This window comes from Calypte anna, chromosome 1 (genome assembly GCF_003957555.1).
Source record: "Calypte anna isolate BGI_N300 chromosome 1, bCalAnn1_v1.p, whole genome shotgun sequence".
NCBI lineage: Eukaryota > Metazoa > Chordata > Aves > Apodiformes > Trochilidae > Calypte > Calypte anna.
This window is the reverse complement of record NC_044244.1, coordinates 174,480,442-174,498,158: the sequence shown is the minus strand read 5'-3', so window position 1 is coordinate 174,498,158 and position 17,717 is coordinate 174,480,442. Positions and strand designations below refer to the sequence as shown.

General features: G+C 37.7%; 1 protein-coding gene across 3 annotated transcripts in view; it reads left to right on the top strand.

The window, feature by feature from the left end:
* Nucleotides 1–15,667, top strand: part of NBEA (neurobeachin) — a 464,261-nt gene extending 448,594 nt beyond the window's left edge. For 2 of the 3 annotated variants that reach the window (XM_030449935.1, XM_030449928.1), the window contains 4 exons: nucleotides 7,327–7,428; nucleotides 10,795–10,991; nucleotides 11,709–11,860; nucleotides 13,890–13,980. In XM_030449935.1, coding sequence (XP_030305795.1) covers nucleotides 7,327–7,428; nucleotides 10,795–10,991; nucleotides 11,709–11,860; nucleotides 13,890–13,980 — 542 coding nt within the window. Of the gene's footprint in view, nucleotides 1–7,326; nucleotides 7,429–10,794; nucleotides 10,992–11,708; nucleotides 11,861–13,889 lie in introns of all 3 variants that reach the window. The other variant, XM_030449922.1, reaches the window with a different exon arrangement.
* Nucleotides 15,668–17,717: the final 2,050 nt, after the last annotated feature.

The following is a 17,717-nucleotide window of genomic DNA, read 5'->3' as shown; positions in this document are numbered from 1 at the left end:
GTTGTATGCTTTGGGGTTTTCTGTGTCTTTATTTGAGCCTCCCTTGTTTTTGTTTTTTGTTTTTTTTTTTCCTTTGTCCTTGCTTAGATAAATACCACCTTTGGGAAAAACACTGAACTGAATGAAACTTAGTCATCTTGCCAGGGTCAGATATCTACTTTCTAAGCTAAATTTGCCCATCTGAAATTAGTAATCTGTATCTGCACCCATTTAAGTTGATGACCACATTATATAAATCCGCTGCAGTTGGGAGAACAGTGAAAGGAATCTGTTTTCTCTTAGGAAGACACAGCACATGCATGGGACAAAGTTTGCTTATTTTAATTCTTTGAAGTGATCTGGCAAATGTAAATCTTGGCAATTCTAAGAGGCTGAATAGAAAAATTATTGTGATGGAGTTTGACAATTTGGGGTTCGTTTTTTTCTCCTACGTTATATAGGGATTTGTTGTAGCTCAGAGCTAATTTGTATACAAATTTCTTCTCATGTAGCAACTGTACATGCTGTGCCCTGGAGTTCAACATGTATCATTAGAGTTGTTTTATTTTTATATTTTATGATTGCTTTATTGAATGTCGCTCTCAAACAAGTGACTTTGAAATGAGAATTATCTCTGAGTCTTTGAACAGATACCCAAAGTGGATGATAGAATTGCAGAAAAGTGAGGGGCAGATGCTTTCATCTGAAACAGACACAAATTCAGAAACTAATTTGGAAGTGATAAAAATTAATTTGCACACTTTAATTGGAATCAGACTCCTGCATGAAAGAAAGGAAGGACAGGCAGCTTGTGCTAAAAGCTGATTGAATTTTTTTGTCAGGTAAGTATGTTGGACTTGGCCGCTTATCCTCTTGAGCCTCTCTGTGCAATATATTACATTCACCCTCTGAGTGGTGTTCTTTAAAAGGATCAATGCTATTGCTGTTTTGTCCCTAGAGCTTGAAATTTCATTGATCTTGGGACCTGACATTTCTCATTACCCATTGTAGCTTCCAAGAGGATGATCACAAGAGGTGTGAGTTAACCCTGCTTTTTCTAGTGGGAACTGTGCTGACCATTGGAAAAAGATTGTGTTTATCAGCCCTAAACTGGGTTTATAACATAATCTTGAGAGGTGCTAAGAACTCATCCAGTGACTGTATTCTGTTTATACCTGAAAGGGAGAGCAAGCACTGCCATGTAGAACCTTTGTCAAGTTAACCTGCACTTTTTTAAAGTCTGTCATGAAATAAAATTTTCTTTGTTCCTCTTAAATAAAATATTTTTAAATAATTTAAGATTATGAACACTGAATTATAAATTTGCCAATTTATAGCTTCAAAGAATAATTATTCTGAACTCAGTGTACTGCATTTTCTCTTCCATGAAAGCCATAGTATTTTCTAAGATTATTGTTTTTCAGAAAAGTATCTCCCCAAAAGTGTTAAAATAGAGTAAATAGTAAAGTAAATTATTTTCCACAAAGAATTCAGCTGTAGCCTTGTAATTGCTTCTGTCAAAGTTTACATGAAATGGAAGCTGAAATTTTCCTTGTGCTCTCACATTTTTCTATGCAGAAGGCTCCCCATAGCAATTTGTACATAATTCCTGGAAAAGGACAATATGAGGGAAATAGTGACACTGTCTGTTTATCTTTTTTTTTTTTTTTCTTACCATTTTTTTCCAGGAGAACCTTACAATACTGTTATGCAATACATTTTTCAGAGAGAAGGGAAGATGCATTTTATTTTAGATTTTGTATAAAAACCTGCTTGTTTGGGAACACTACACAGATTATTTTTTTTTCCTTCTGCCCTCCAGTAATTTGGTTCAAAGGTGCTCCTTTGGGGAAATTACAGGGAGTTTACTGTGATGATATCTCAGTTCATAGGTAGGATATTTTCACCTGCAATTCCCTCAGAGGTGCAGCCTTTGACCTCTGGCTGCATCTATCAGTGGTGATGTGACAGTGACAGAATATTTTGCTAGATTTTGAATGATTTCTTGGGTTCACAACTTCTGTCCTTAGTAATAAAATGCAGTATGACTGAGGTTCTCTTCCCCGATCCACAGCTTTTCCTGTAGAAAGTATCACTGAATAATTTTTCTGTGAGCCCTTAGGGGAAAAATCCCATTTTCAATTACTGTTGGACTGTTACTCCTAATAATGATATTCAGTTATGAATTTGTATTTACTGAAAAACAGGACTTGCAGATCTATGTTCCAGGTCACTTGTTTCTTATAATCATTTTTCCTCAAAATCAATTAAATATATTAATTTTTCATATTCTTACTCTTTCCAGTTTCATGATTTTATATTGTTTTTCTTAGCACTAAGAAAAATATCCTGTTGAAAATTGCATTATTTCCTTTCCCTTTAAAAGTTCTAATCATCTGATAACTTTGGCCATTCGCCCTTGCAGTTTGATTAAAATGTTGTATACACCATACACCCTTTAATTGAAGCTTAAGCCCATATAATCCTTGAGCATAATTTTTACCCAAGAGGATATACAGAAGAAAAGAAAGAAGAAAAAAAAAATTCTGAATTTAGTTGAATTGCATTTTTTTTTCATTTTTCTGTCATGTATTTGGAGAAAACAAAACCTGAAAAGGAGATGGGTTTCTCAGCAGTAACGTTGGTGGAGAAGTTATAAAGATTTTACATGTCAAGTGCAGGACAGGCAGGGGTTTAGGCCCAGCCAGCATGGCAGGGTTCAGGTAAGGCAGGTCCTGCCTGACCAGCATGGTCTCATTCTGTGACCAGGTGACCTGCCTGAAGAGAAGGCTGTGGATGTTGTCTGTGGATGTTGTCTGACTTTAGTAAAGCCTTTGACACCATCTCCCACATCATCTCCTTGAGAAGCTGGTGGCTCATGGCATAGACACGTACACTCTTCATTGAGTTAAAAATCGGCTGCATGGCTGGGCCCAGAGAGTTGTAGTCAATGGAGTTAAAACCAGTTGGTGACTGGTCACCAGTGGTGTTCCCCACGGCTCAGTTTTGGGGCTGGTCCTGTTCAGTATCTTCATTAGCAATCTAGATGAGGGGATTGAGGGCTTCTTTATTAATTTTGCAGACAACACCAAGTTGGGTGGGTGTTTTGATCTGCTTGAGAGTAGGAAGGCTCTGCAAAGGGACTTGGAGAGGTTGGACCAGTGGGCCAAGGTCAATAAAATGAGGTTTATCAAAGCCAATTGCTGGGTCCTGCACTTTGGTCACAACAACCCCATGCAACCCTACAGGCTTCAGGAAAGCTGCTAAGCAGAAAAGGACCTGGGGTGCTGGCTGACAGCCAGCTGAATATGAGCCAGCAGTGTGCCCAAGAAGGCCACCAGCATCCTGGCTTGTAACAGGAATAGTGTGGCCAGCAGGAGAAGGGAAATGATGGTGACCCTGTACTTAGCAGTAGTGAGGCTGCATCTCAAATGTTGTGTTCAGTTCTGGGTCCCTCACTACAAGAAACACAATGAGCTGATGGAGAGAGTTCAGAGAAGGGCAACCAAGCTGGTGAGGGGTCTGGAGAACAAGTCCTATGAGGAGAGACTGAGGGAAATGGGAATGTTTAGTTTGGAGAAGAGGAGGATGAGAAGAGATCTTATGGCTCTCGGTAGCCTCTTGAAAGAAGGTTGTAGAGAGGTGGGTGTTGGCCTCTTTTCTCAAGCGAATAATGATAGGACTTGAGGAAATGGCCTCAAGTGGCACCAGAGGAGGTTTAGGCTCTGAGCAAGAACTTCTTTGCTGAGAGAGTAGTTAAGCATTAGAATGGTCTGCTCAGGGACGTGGTGGAATCACCCTGGAAGTATTTAAAAACTGTGTAGGTGAGACACTTCAGGACATGCTCTAGTGGGTGATACAAATACTGATAAATGTATTTTATTCAGGGGAGATGTTGACAGTTGGACAGAATGATCTTTTCCAACTGCGGCGATTCTGTGATTATGATTCTGTGATCTAAATGTCAAAATATATCTAATCCCTGATGAGATACACAAAGCATCTTTTTGTTTCTTCCAACATCCATTGTTCCCTAGCAATAAAGAGTGATTTTCAGTTCATATCTTCAATTTCCAGAACTGAAAGATTCTTTTTTTGTAGGCTAGGTTAAAGGTTGGGAAACTGGGGTTTATTGAAATTGTTTTCATTAGAGATAGGAAAGGGTTAATGTGTCTGTACAATGCATTGACAGTACCAGGTAGATTAACATAACCTTGTAAAATTGGGTCCAAATTTAAAGTCTATAAATCCATGGTTGGTAATTCTCATCTGGTTCTGAAGAATAATGAAAAGCATGGAATCATTTTAAAAGTTTTGGTGACAGAAGATGTTAGGGCTTGGCAAGAAATACTGCAGATTCACCCTGAAAAAGAGCTGGTTTAAATACAATTCTCTCTACCCAAATTTTAAGAAAGAACTTGGAGCTATACAGGCAAAGAAATGGGTTACTACAATGACTAAAATGTGACAATCTTGTCAGGAGTTTCAACAGTTCCATTTGTTTAATAGAGTCAAAATTAAAGGCTGAGAGTGTTGATTTTTTCTGTAAGTACATGACTGGTGAAAACATAAGAGGTGGAGAAGACTTGAAGCTGAAGGAGAGTGCAAACACATGAACAAAGAGATACAAAGTAGGCAGGAGTAAATTCAGACAAAATCAGAATATTTGTCTCCTTTAGACTAGGAAAGGTCTAGACCATCCTTCCACATCACATACCCAGATAGTCATTTCACTTATTAACAGGTTTGTATGGTCTGACTGTCTGCATTATAAAAGGACTAAGTGCATCGACCCACACATGTCTATGAAAGCCTCCATTCCTTAAACTTATCTTTCAGAAACCCATGCATTATTTCTTAGCCATTCCAGTAGTTCCCATGTTAATTTGTTTTAGAGTTTAACTGGTTTTTTTCTGCTAGAAAACTTTATTTTGTTGCAGGGTTGAAATGTGTACAAGCATTCACCCATTTGACCTTGCTGTGCCTTTAGATGCAAGATAAATTTCTGGGCTATTTGACTCCTTTTGCACCAGTGCCTGCCAGATACAGTGGTCAAGTCACTGCTTTACTTCTTGAGCAGTGAAGAGAAAACACTTCAACCACTGTGCAGCCTTCTTTTCTTATTCTCTAATAATTATCAGTTGTGTGACCCTCCTTTATGCTCATTTCTGTAAATGTGGGTCCAAGACTTTAATCTTTCAGGTCTACAGTAGCAACCTCTTGACTCCTGTTTTCTCTTCTAGGGTATTGCATTGGAAGTTAATTTTGAAGGAGTTTTCCTTTCTGGCTCCTTAAATTCTTCTCTGTCTCACTGCTTGTGGTTTTTATCACTTTTATATACAACCATATCTTATTAGTAAAAGTGTTTTTTTATTCTGTAGATAGATAACACTGTTGTTAGTTTTCGGTCAAGATTTTCCAGTATCTTAATGTGCAGTTAGGACACGCAATTAGGATACTTTCTGTGGACAAAATTTTAATATCTGCCATTGAACCAGCTTCTGTGCCATCCATATGGTCCACAGTCAGTTCCTTATAAAATAGGTTGAAATCAAAACATACTAAGACTATCTTGAAAAAAAAACAGGGGCACCATTTTAACATAGTCATCTTTATCATCTATACCTGTCATCCTGTCAAAAAGAGATGAGAAACTTGCTTGGCAAGACTCTAAATCCACTAGAACACATAGACTGCCATTAATGCAAATTTTGCTTCCTGTTCTTTGTTGACAGAACTATGGGTTAACCATTTTGTTATTTTGCATAGGATTAATATTAGGGTAATTCATCTGTCGTTCCCTAGGTCATTTCTTTTTATCATTTTTAAGTATTTGAACTACACTGGCAGATCTCCAGTCCTTTGGAATTTTCCAGTTTTACATCTTTCATTTGTGCAAACTAGATAAAGTCTGCGTTACCTAGGAAACTGCTAATTTTTTGTTACTGATTAACTTTCTTTTCCTGGCAAATAAATATCAAATACTGAGCAACTCTTTACTGTTCATAGTGGTTTCACTGTTAAAATGTCAGCATCTATTACTTTTAGAAACAACAGAAGTGTTGCTATTTATCATATAATATTCCATAAATGCCCACTTGTTTGAACCCAAAATAAAACATATTTCACTCTTGAACATGAAAAATATTTTTAGTTAGTAATCTATTTAGTTAATAATTTTTAGTTAGTAATCTATCCTACACTTTAATGTAGTGAAATGAGGCAACCAGGTGCCACTAATTGCCAGGGAGTGAGCATGAGCTTGTGTCAAGCCCACCTGTGCCTAATTAGGGTGGGCCCCCACTGCACATGAGCAGGACCAGGGGACCAATAAAAGGGGCTCAGCTCAGTCCTGAAACTCACAATCTCGGCATGCTTGGCTTTAAGTGCTGCTTTCAGCACTGCACTACCTTTATTGCTCCACTAGAGCTCACTGCCATCAGGGTGAGGCTTTGAGGAGTCTTGAACCCACGGCCTCCAGCATTGTGCTCAGCCGGCTGCGCCACTCAAGCCTCACCCTGAAGGCGATGAGCGCTAGAGGCACAATGAAGGTAATACAGTGCTCCAAGAGCAACTGACCTCTCTGCAGACGTGCTCAGGACTGAGCTAAGCCTGTGCTTCAGGACTCACCTTTTATTGGCCCCCTGGTCCTGCTCATGCGCAGTGGGGGCCCACCCTAATTAGGCACAGGTGGGCTTGACACAAGCTCATGCTCACTCCCTGGAAATTAGTGGCACCTGGTTTCCTCATTTCACTACACTTTAATAAATTAAACGTGATTAAAACGAAAGATCCATAGCAATACATATGAAATGATATATACCCATGACCAATTTTAGGTATCTTTCTAGTACAATGCTCTTCCTCCTCTCTTCTTTTACTCCCCCCTGTTTCATGAAACACATTTTGATCATCAATATCAGAACATCCTTAACTCATGCTACTCTTTAGGTTCCTAGCAGAAGTCTAGAGACAGATATATTTGCTTACAGCTGCTCTGAGTAACACCACACCTTGTGTTCTTTAGCTGAAATGTACATTTGCATTATTTTTAGGTCAGAAAGCAGCAACATACTGTTATTATTTGTGTGTTGTAATCATCACACTTTTTGGTAAGGTATGAATTAATGCATTGAGAAGCTGTGCTTATGAAAAATTTTGATATCTGAGTGTAATTTGCTCAAGACCCTAAGTATGAGATATAAAAGCACACTGCAGCTCTCTGGTGCTTACTGTTTTGAGGCAAATTGCAGCAGAATTCTTTTGTTGATAAAACTGGTTTGGCATTCTCCTGTTCTTGTCTTTCTTTGTTTTTCCTCTTGTTTTTTTGTTTATTTTTTTTAACAGGTGATTATCCAGCTCCTCGGGCGGTTTTAACTGGTCATGACCATGAAGTTGTCTGCGTGTCAGTCTGTGCAGAGCTGGGACTTGTTATCAGTGGTGCTAAAGGTCAGAAATGCTTTTATATCTTAAGTCTTAGGATTTTAGAGCCTTTTTTAGTAGTACTTCTCATTCATTGCTCAAGCCACATATATTTTAATTATCCAGAACCTCCTCTACTAAGATGTGCTGTAAATCTGCAGCAGTTTACCCTGAACATTATTACTTACTGTCTGCACTTGGGATTTTTAGAGGCACAAATTAAGTGGATTCTTCCTTCCAAGGGTCAGCCTGTCCTACTATTCCCCTCAGATTTGTGAGAGTTGTTGATAAAAATGTATATTTCATGGTGATATCTAATATTTTTGAAAAAAACTGTAGAGACCTGTATTTGGGCCAGCTCCAAATTCTCTACCCTGATCTTTATTAAATGGCAGTTTGTAGGACTGACCCCAGTCTGCTTTCAGGACCAGATGATCCTTGAGGTGCTTGCTGACCTGAAATTCTATGATTCCTTGGCAAGAGAAGCAGGGTCGATTTGCTTGGGTTTGGGTTTGTGGACAACGTTTCATCCAGTTGGGTTTTTTTAAGTGGACTCCAAATAATTAGGGGTTCTTAGGTTTGTTTTTGTCTCATCCTTTTAAACTTTTTGAGCCATCTGTTCACACTTCCTCTCTGGTACTTATGTATGGAATCCAGAGTATCCAACGATTCCTTATACAAATGTTCAAAATACTTTTCCAAACCTGCAGCAGTCTTCTGTGTTCCTGGTAATCAATGTAAATAAAGCACTGGCCTCAGTGAGTGCTTCATCTTTCCTTACTCAGTTTCTTCTTCATTTGTTCCATTTCACGTGTTCTCCCACCTGCTCTTTTCCCCCTTAATTCCATGTCCACCTTTTATCAACCACTACCTTGTTCAACTTCATAATTTGGCAAACTTCATGTCTTTTTCTCTTTTCCTATTTGGCTGTCCCTCCTCCTCCTATCTTTCCACACTTTCTTGTGTGCTGCATTATCACTTCTCACTTATTATTCAATTTCTTTATGTTTCCCAATGTCATTTCTAAAGGTTCTTCTTCCTCCTATCTCTTCCTGTCTCATTTCCACTCTACTCCTATGTTCAATTTCAGCTACTTGCTTGCTTTGTCTACAGAGATGCCTGTTTTATTCATCCTCATAGAAATCCTTTTAACTCTTTTTAAAAAGTTTGCTATTTCTTAGGGTAAGAAGGATGGGATACTTGTTCTGCCACCTTTTGCTTGTATCCAGGCTCCTGGGTTATTATGTTTTATACTTATTTATTATACATTTATTTACAAAATTGAGTTTGAAACTTTTGAGTAAAGGCATTTTTAACAAGAAATACTAATGGTTTATTAACTCTCATAATAACACAACATGTAACAGCCATAGATGAAATCAGGATATTTATTTAAAAATTTTTTTTCTTGCAGCACTGTTATTTCATATCTTTTAAAGAGGCTTCATTCACTCTTATTGGCATAATAGCTTACCCTTTCCAACTATCCATCTGCAGATTTCCTCATATTAAAATATCTGGAATCTGCACTCAGTGAGCATATGATGCTTTGGTAACATATTTTTACAGTAAAGGCTGCTGGAGGATCTTTTACATCAAATCCAGTATATGTTTGTAATTGATCTAGAGAACTGGAGGCCCAAGCTATCACCTAAGTTACTCTTCTTGTGTTCTTTATCTTCAAACTCTAGTTCATATGTAAACAAGTAGATAAATAAGTAACTCCCTTTTTTAATTGCTGATTTCCAGCAGATGCCTCTTCTTCAGATTTTGTCCTTTCGAGTCCCTTTCTAGTTTCTTAGGTTGCATTTCATGTCAGTGCTGGGTTGCTCTGCCTCTGCCAGAGCTCCCTGATGGGGATGCAGCTGTGGCACTGTGATAACACAGCAGGCCAGGGAACCTTCTGGGGCAGGGAGACAACACACTTAGGACTCCTCTGACAAATATCCTGTGCATCAGGTTGATGTTTGCACAGTCTTATCCAACAAACCCCCCAAAAGAGCAATCAGTCTGTGTATCTTTACAGTGGAATCCTAAATCAGATTTTCTTTGTGCCTTGTCATGGCCATGACCAGTCAGCTGAGCCACACTAGTGTCAGCTTGTCAGTGCACTGAAATATGAGAAAATTACACCTTTCTTTTGAAAAATCTAACATGGAAATTATTCTAAAGGTGGAGACATCAATTCTTACAACATGCTGGCACCTCAGTATTTCCAGAGCTGAAACTCTACTATTTGAGAAAATAAATTAATTCCTTTGCAGTCATAGCCCATAGATACAGTCAGGTTTGGGATCTCTTTGCATAAAGCTTTAAGCAAACACAGATAAAAACCCATAGCAGAGAGCCTGAAGATGAATGCACTGATGCTTTGATTCATTCTACCTGGGTAAATTCAGCTGCTGTGTGAATTTCAAAGAAGTTAGAAGGGCTTAATGTGAGGTGGCTGAGTCTGCCAGTGTGAATTTACTTCCAGGGTTGTTAACCAGAGGTATAAGGAAGAGATTATTGTGCTGTTCAGGAGTGTCCTGTGATTCATAAAACATTTAGTGTTTACTGGGACTCATTAAATTTATCACAGAAGAGACTTTTCTTAGTAACAGTACAGGTCTCACAAAAGAGTTTTTCTCATAGATCTTCAAATGGAAATAGTCTGGTTTTGCATCTTAAAATGTGCATTGTATAATTAAGAGCTTTCTTTTTTTTCATTATCAATAATAAAAAAAAACATTAAAAATCTCTTTATCTCTATTAAACTCATATTAAAATCTCTCAGACCTATAGTGTAGTCTTCCAAAAGATCTTTTAGCCTGGATATGATAGTAAGTGTTGGCTGTCAGGTGACACCCATTGTTAAAACAATTCAGGACTGAAATCTCTACATATAATGCACTGATTGTGGGAGAGCACCTACAGGAACTGACACTGTCTATGAGAAAAATATTCAGTAATATGATTATATGCCCTCTGGGAGCTGTTCTTACTAGTCACTGATAGGGTCCCATCTGTTTAACGTGACTGGGCAGGATAAAGAGGGTTCAAGTTGTTGGAGTAAAGCAGTAAGACTGAGGCCTCTGAATGCTTGGAAAGAGGAAAGAATATTTGAAAAGGTAGATCAATGAAAATTCCTGACAGTTTAAGTAAATAACAAACTACCACTTTCAGCTATCTTTTCAGGTATCCACTTCCAATGTTGTATTTATTCTCTTAATACAGTAGTTCTTGCATTTCCCATTTAGTTGCATATTTTAAATTCTTTATGCAAGCATTGCATCTTCTCATATCTATGCAGGACTAATGTAATATAAATGTGTGTTATGCATTGCCTTTGTGCATATCGTGTAGAGTTAATTTAAGCAGCAAATGTATGATATATTATGTTTTCATATACAGAAGGTCCTTGTCTGGTACATACAATTACTGGAGATTTGCTGAGAGCCCTGGAAGGAACAGAAAACTGTTTGTATCCTCGCTTAATTTCTGTATCTAGTGAAGGTCACTGCATCATCTACTATGAACGAGGACGTTTCAGCAATTTCAGCATTAATGGCAAACTCTTAGCTCAGATGGAGATCAATGATTCAACCAGGGTAAATCTAAATGCAAACAAACATTTATTGTGTCTTACCTTCACTTACTAAAATAAATTGAATTTATTTCCTGTGTATTTTAAAAGAAAGCACATATATAACATTTCTTCTTCCTTGTTAATTCATATTCAAGCATGGATCCTCTCATCTCCAGTTTGAAATGCAAAAATGCACTTGAGCTTTTCCAGAATAAATAAGACCAAAATTGTTTATGATCCTATATGATTTCTGGAATTCTTGTTTGGAATTAAATTTCGTTGGAAAATATGTTTTTAAAACAAAATGCTCTGAAAAGAGTTCATTCTTCATTTACTATCCAAGAGATGTGCCTACAGGGCTTTGCTCTGTCACTAGCACTTGAAGCAGCACTAGGAATGCAGATAAGTGCTCTGCTTTAGGGGTTGGTGATGGCACCAAGTAATATAGGACAAACATCAAAATTTTATGTGCTGAACTCAAGTCTTGGCAGATTCAGTTAAAGAGCTTTTTTTTTATATATCATATTTAAAACACACAATTGTTTTATTTAAAAATGGAAGATCCAGAATTTGCTGGTTTGTTTTTTGATCAAGGAAGAAGAAGAGTGAGAGTCTTTTTCTTCAAATTTGAAGTGTGCAGAACAAAAGAAATGCTTATAAATTGCTTAGATTTTTGTAACATTGACCCACTTCCATGGAAGCTAACTCTGTGCTTGGGTTTTGGCTTTCTCTCCTGAAGGCCATCCTCCTGAGCAGCGATGGGCAGAACCTGGTGACAGGAGGAGACAATGGTGTGGTGGAGGTATGGCAGGCCTGTGACTTCAAGCAGCTCTATATTTACCCTGGCTGTGATGCTGGCATAAGAGCTATGGATCTGTCTCATGATCAGAGGTGAGTTTGTTCTTAATATTTGTATGTAAACAGCAAAATTACACAAAGTATTTGTTAACAGGATATGGTACAAGGCGATTACCTCAGTTATCTTGTTTATTAATCTGACAGCATTTTTGCTGATCTTCAAGTCTCATAGTGCAAGCACTTAGCATTAAGGTGAGGTCTTATGTCACTGAAGTCAGTAAGCTAGAGACTGAGCTAGCAAAATATGAGTAGAATGATATTAACTTCAGAACACTGGAAGAGTCAGACTGAATCAGAGTGCAGTAGTGTCTATTAGGTTTGTGGAACTTCTCTGATTTTCAACTGTGTAGAGCATGAGAACTTCCTGGGCTGACATGTAGACGATAATGTGTAATATTATGACTGCACCCATCCACCAGGAGTGAGTGTGGCCCTTTCCTTTGGCCTTGTTGAGCAACGGTGGTGCAGTGTACAAGTCTTGATTTTTGCAGTCATTGCTGTGGCACTAAAATGCATGCTGTAAATGTGTGATATACAAACCTGGTCCATTAGTCTTCTATTGTAATGTGATAATAGTACAAGTATACACATTGCATTTATGCAGAGTTGTGAGTGGATTTGCTGTTTTCATCACGTGTCAGTCTTTTATCTCTTACTAATACACAAAATTATGTGATGCAAAGAATTCATGGGGTATTAGAACTCATTCATGGGGTAAACAGCACTCATTTCAGTTTTTCTTACACTTTTCATCATTTCTATGCTATGTACCCATTGTGTAAAGGAAGAAAAACACCTATAGACAAACCACATACCTAATTTCCTGATGTAGAAGAATTGAAACAAGTTTTTTTGTCTCAGACTAGTCTAATTGAAACTATCTGAAAGAGGCCTGTTTCTGGACCTTTGCCAGTTTATTCATACAGTTCTGTGCTCTCTTAAAAGAGATTTATTTATACTCTAGAAAATTTCATCTAGTGTCTTTTCTCTGTTCTTGCTTGGAATAGCAAGCTGGGAAGCCCCAGCTGTGCAAAATGCATCAAATACCTGTTCAGCTTTAGTCACATTCCTAGACAGTGGCTTTTGTATGATTTGATAGAGGTGGTGATAGATCTCTAATCCAATAGCAATTTTAAAATACAGATATTAGAATGAAAGGATATGTGATAACTAGGGAATCACCTCAACTGTTGCCACCAGAGCAATGTAAATAAGGAGCCACATTCCAATATGAAGGTTTTTAGGAGTACCAAGGTGTGATCAACTTATGATTAAGCCACCAGTTCAGTTGTCTTCTCAGGGGCAACTCATTCTATTTGGAAGGCCCTAGGATATAAAGCCAATCCCTGCTGCAGCCCCAAGTGCAGAGTGCTCCACAGGTCCTATGTCCCTATGTGCCAGCTAGTGTAGACATGTCAATCATCCAGTGTCACAAGGTGCCTAAAACTGGGCAGCTGGGTTCTAAAACACCTCAATGAAGGTGTTGGCATAGGGGTTTTCGTGCAAACTGCAGAAATAAGCTCCTGTAATAACTGTGATTTACTTGCTACAGTCTGTGGAGTCTAAAGGACACCTAAGCTCACCCTGAAATATTTTCCCAGTGACATATGGAGAATTGTTTTCAGGATGCTCTGAGGGTACTGATTAGGTCCTAATTTGGTTGTCTATCCATAACCAGTCCCCTGAGATACCTCAGAGATCTGAGGTATGTACTGGGTTGGCTCATGTGACAAAGGACCTAGTGAAGACCCACATCCTTCTGGAGAGGCATCTGGAAGCAAGGCAGGATATGCAAGAGCATTTCACATGGGGGTTTTTTGTGTCAAGGTGGCTGAATGGACCTCTCCCTTGGCCGTAATGGGAATATGGAAATAGGGATCATACTGATACTCAGTACTTAAATGTAGCATCTCCATTGCAAACTGAATCCCACTATGAGATTAATATTCAGAGTGTTGCAAAAAGTGCCTCATTCCTTTAGGTGTTCTACTGTTTCTGGTAAATTGTCATTTGAGAAGGTAAGAAGATAAACAGGAGCATCTTTTCTACCTTTTTTTTTCAGAACTCTGATTACTGGCATGGCTTCTGGCAGCATCGTAGCTTTTAATATAGATTTTAACCGATGGCATTATGAACATCAGAACAGATACTGAAGAAGAATGAAGAACTGAAAGCCCAGGTAAAGCTGAGAGCACAAGTGCTGCAGTGAAAGGTGTAGTCTCTGGTGGTAACCACGTCTGCATTGACCTCCGTTGTACATTCCATTACACCCAGCAATAGCTGTACATTGTAGTCAGCAACCATTTTACTTTGTGTGTTTTTTCACAACCGAACACCAGCTGCTGAAAAGCAAGCTTGTATCATGTAAATTATATGAATTAGGAGATGTTTTGGTAATTATTTCATATATCTTTGTTTATTGAGAAAAGGTAGTAGGATGAGCCAAAAGAGACTTTTGAAAATTCTGGGGAACCTTGTGTCCGTTTGTTTCAATGTTTAGGCTTTGAACCTAACATGCATCCCATCTCCAGCCTCTTTTCAAGCTGAGATATAAAAAAATACGTTTGATACTTTGTACATCAGATGCACATCTTATCTTTAAAGGGATACTTTTGTAAAAGTAAAACCTTGTATAAAGAACAAAACTGTTTCTTAATTTTATTGTGGAGTTACAACTTGCATGTACTTAAAACCTGATGTCTTGAAGGAACAGGTGCAGTCACACAAATGGAACTGGAGATCTGCCTAAGGGTACAGCTTGTGATAAAGGGTTGAATTTGGGCACAAACAATAATTTTGACATTTCCACCAACACATGTTTTTCACTTTTGGAATCTAAACTTTACCCCTTTTAAGTGGAGTTCTGCTCATGCAGCATTTGGATAAAAAGCCATCATTTGCCATATTTATACTTTATACAATAGAAATTAAATCCCTCCCTTTTAAATTAAAAGACTAGACAGAAAGGGAGCAAAGAGGGAAGTTCAGTTTAATGCTTTGTAATGCTTAATGACTCCCAATACAGACAAAGTGCTATACTTCTGGATTATTAACATTTGGCATACAAACTGTGGGTGAGAGATCCCTTATTTTTCCTCTGAGCAGCTTGGTTTATTTGACAGCCTTAGCTTCATTGTGAAGGTGATTGAATTTTTTGGGTTTTTTCCGTTCTTCTGAAAATCTCACCTGAAGCCACTCAGACAAAAACACTTCATGTTTTACAATACCGTAACAATAACTATTGGAATAATTTTCTGCACATTGGACTGATCAAAATTACACACCCAGGGGTATATACACTTTAATTCATGTTTCTTCTTTGTATATTTGGTGACTGTATTGTCATAGATGTACATATTGTGTCGGTAGGGCTATGAGGCATGTAACAGGAATGTAATTTTCTCAGAATTTACACTCACTTGCAGTCATTTATTTAAAAAGATAATGGATTCTTTGTATTGGCACTTTGCACCAGAAACATATCATTATTTATTGATGTGATTACTTATTTGTTATCCACCTTGTATTAGTAAGTTTAGCACTGAATTTCCTTCTTCATTGTTGTTTGTATTTATACGATTCCGAAATCACGGGGATCAACGTAATGATTAAGTTATTCATCACCCATCTGTAAGCAATATCCTGAGTTTGTAGCTTAGAATTGGGAGACTATTGAACATCTGGAAGACAAGTTCATTTCATCTTGAGATCATGGTGAAATATTTTGGATATATAAATTCCTTAAGCTATTGTAACCATGTTTTATTGCAAAGATGTAAAATATGCCAGATGTGTGTGAGTTGGAAATCAAAAAGAAAAATAAAATATGCAAAGAATTCAGTGATTGTTTTTAATTTCAATGAACTTTTTGTCAGAACATTCACATTATCATTAGGAACAAACAATTAGTGTAAGAAATCCTCTCTTATATGCTATGAGTATGCCAAAAATTACCCATACCTGAGTGGCTGTGTTTCCTGTGGTCTCAGGAAATAAAACAGAGGTAATAGAGTGCCTTTTACAACTTTGATTGCAAGTACATGAAGAGAAGCCACTAGAGATACTTTGATCAGCAGAAGTGAAAAATCAAAGCCTTTAAGGTGTATTTTGAATACTTGTGAACACTGAATAATCTTGTATACCAGACCTCACAGAAGGCAAAAATCTAATAAGAGCCATTAGGGGTATTTCTCAATATCTGATAAAATGGAAATAATTTCGTCTTATTTTGGGCATTGTAAGTTAAATAGCTACACTCTATGCATAGCAGAAAAAAACAGGCTGGGTAAATTGCCTTTTGGCAATGCTGAGGTCCCTATAAAGATTATAGCAAGTAAGTGGTGATAGTTATCTCACTGGCAGATGTCTCATTCAAGGTAGCAATGGTAAACAAAATACTACACTTATTATTAGAAAACTTCCAACTGACTAAAAAGCATGGTAACATCCAATTCTTTGGTTTGTTGCCCCACTCATTGCCTTTCAACTGAGGATTGTTCTTTAAATAATTATTACAAATAACTAAAGCAAATATTGAGAACCTAATTAGAATACAGTATACATTTTAGCCAATATCTACTTAAATAAATCAGATTTTGGGGTGAGTAGCCCTTCCAGTTGTTTCAGGGCTGGAGGAGAGATAAGGGAGGAGATGAGAGGATTGGTATGTTAGCAGAAGCTTGTGAAAAAGTTTTTATTGATATTCCACAGTCTCCATTTAATTAGTATACAAATATCACCCCTAATTTCATGTATTATTCAACCAATTTATTTTTAAAAATGCACCATTACACAAAATGAGTATTACTACTATCAAATTAATACTGTTGTTTTCATGAAGTCTCTCAGTATCATGCAAAGTACAGTTAGTCACAAATTAGTCACAGGCTCTTGTGCCCAGGCAAATCTTTCTATGAGAAATCTTTATGTATTTGTAATATCTGTGGATTGCAAAAAGAAAAAAAAAAAACAAAACAACATTTTCCTCTATTTTATTTGTCAGCAGATGTCCCAATACAACTCAGATTAATAATAACAATGACAACAGCAATAAAAATTATGCTACTAATAATAATTATGGTACAAGACTTCATCCCCATTATGGTTTCGGTTTCTGAAAAGGTGAAGGACAAGGAGATTGTTACTAAATCAATAACAGGCTGCTGTAGTCATACAGAGTCATGGAATTATAGGGTGGTTTGGGTTGGAAGGGACAGATCATCCAGTTCCAACCCCCTGCTATAGGAAGGGACACCTACCACTCAACCAGGTTGCTCAAAGCCCCACCCAACCTGGCCTTGAACACTTCCAGGGTGGGGGCAGCCACAGCTTCTCTGTGCAGTCTGTGCCAGTGTCTCACCACTCCAGCTTGATATTAATCTTTGTGGTGAAACATTGCTTTTTGTCTTTTACTCTCTATTTAATTTCAAACTTTTCAGAAAAAAATAAAATGTCATGATTGTGCCCGGATATTTACATTCATTTATTGGTTTGGTTAATATGCATTAATGACATTACTATATTACACCTATCTGTTGCAGAGGCACTTAACATAGCATTTACAGATCCCAAGTTTATGTCACAAGACTTGTTCAAAGCTCCAGCTGCCTCATTTCTGGCACAGAGTAAAACTGGGCTGACTCACTTTTTTTTTTATTATAGAAAAGTGAGAGTTACTGATTCCAGGCAACCTCTGAGAGCTGCATGTGGAGGATGAAGCTGTTTTGACCCACCCAATTTGATGTCCCTTGTCTCTCAGCTAAGTAGATGCAGCATTAAGCGTACAACTGTTCAGTTAAATTATACCTACAGTGGAAATAACCCACAGTTGTTGGCTGTGTTCCTGCCAGTTGGACCTAGGTTAAGAATTGGAGTATAAACTAGTGCCATA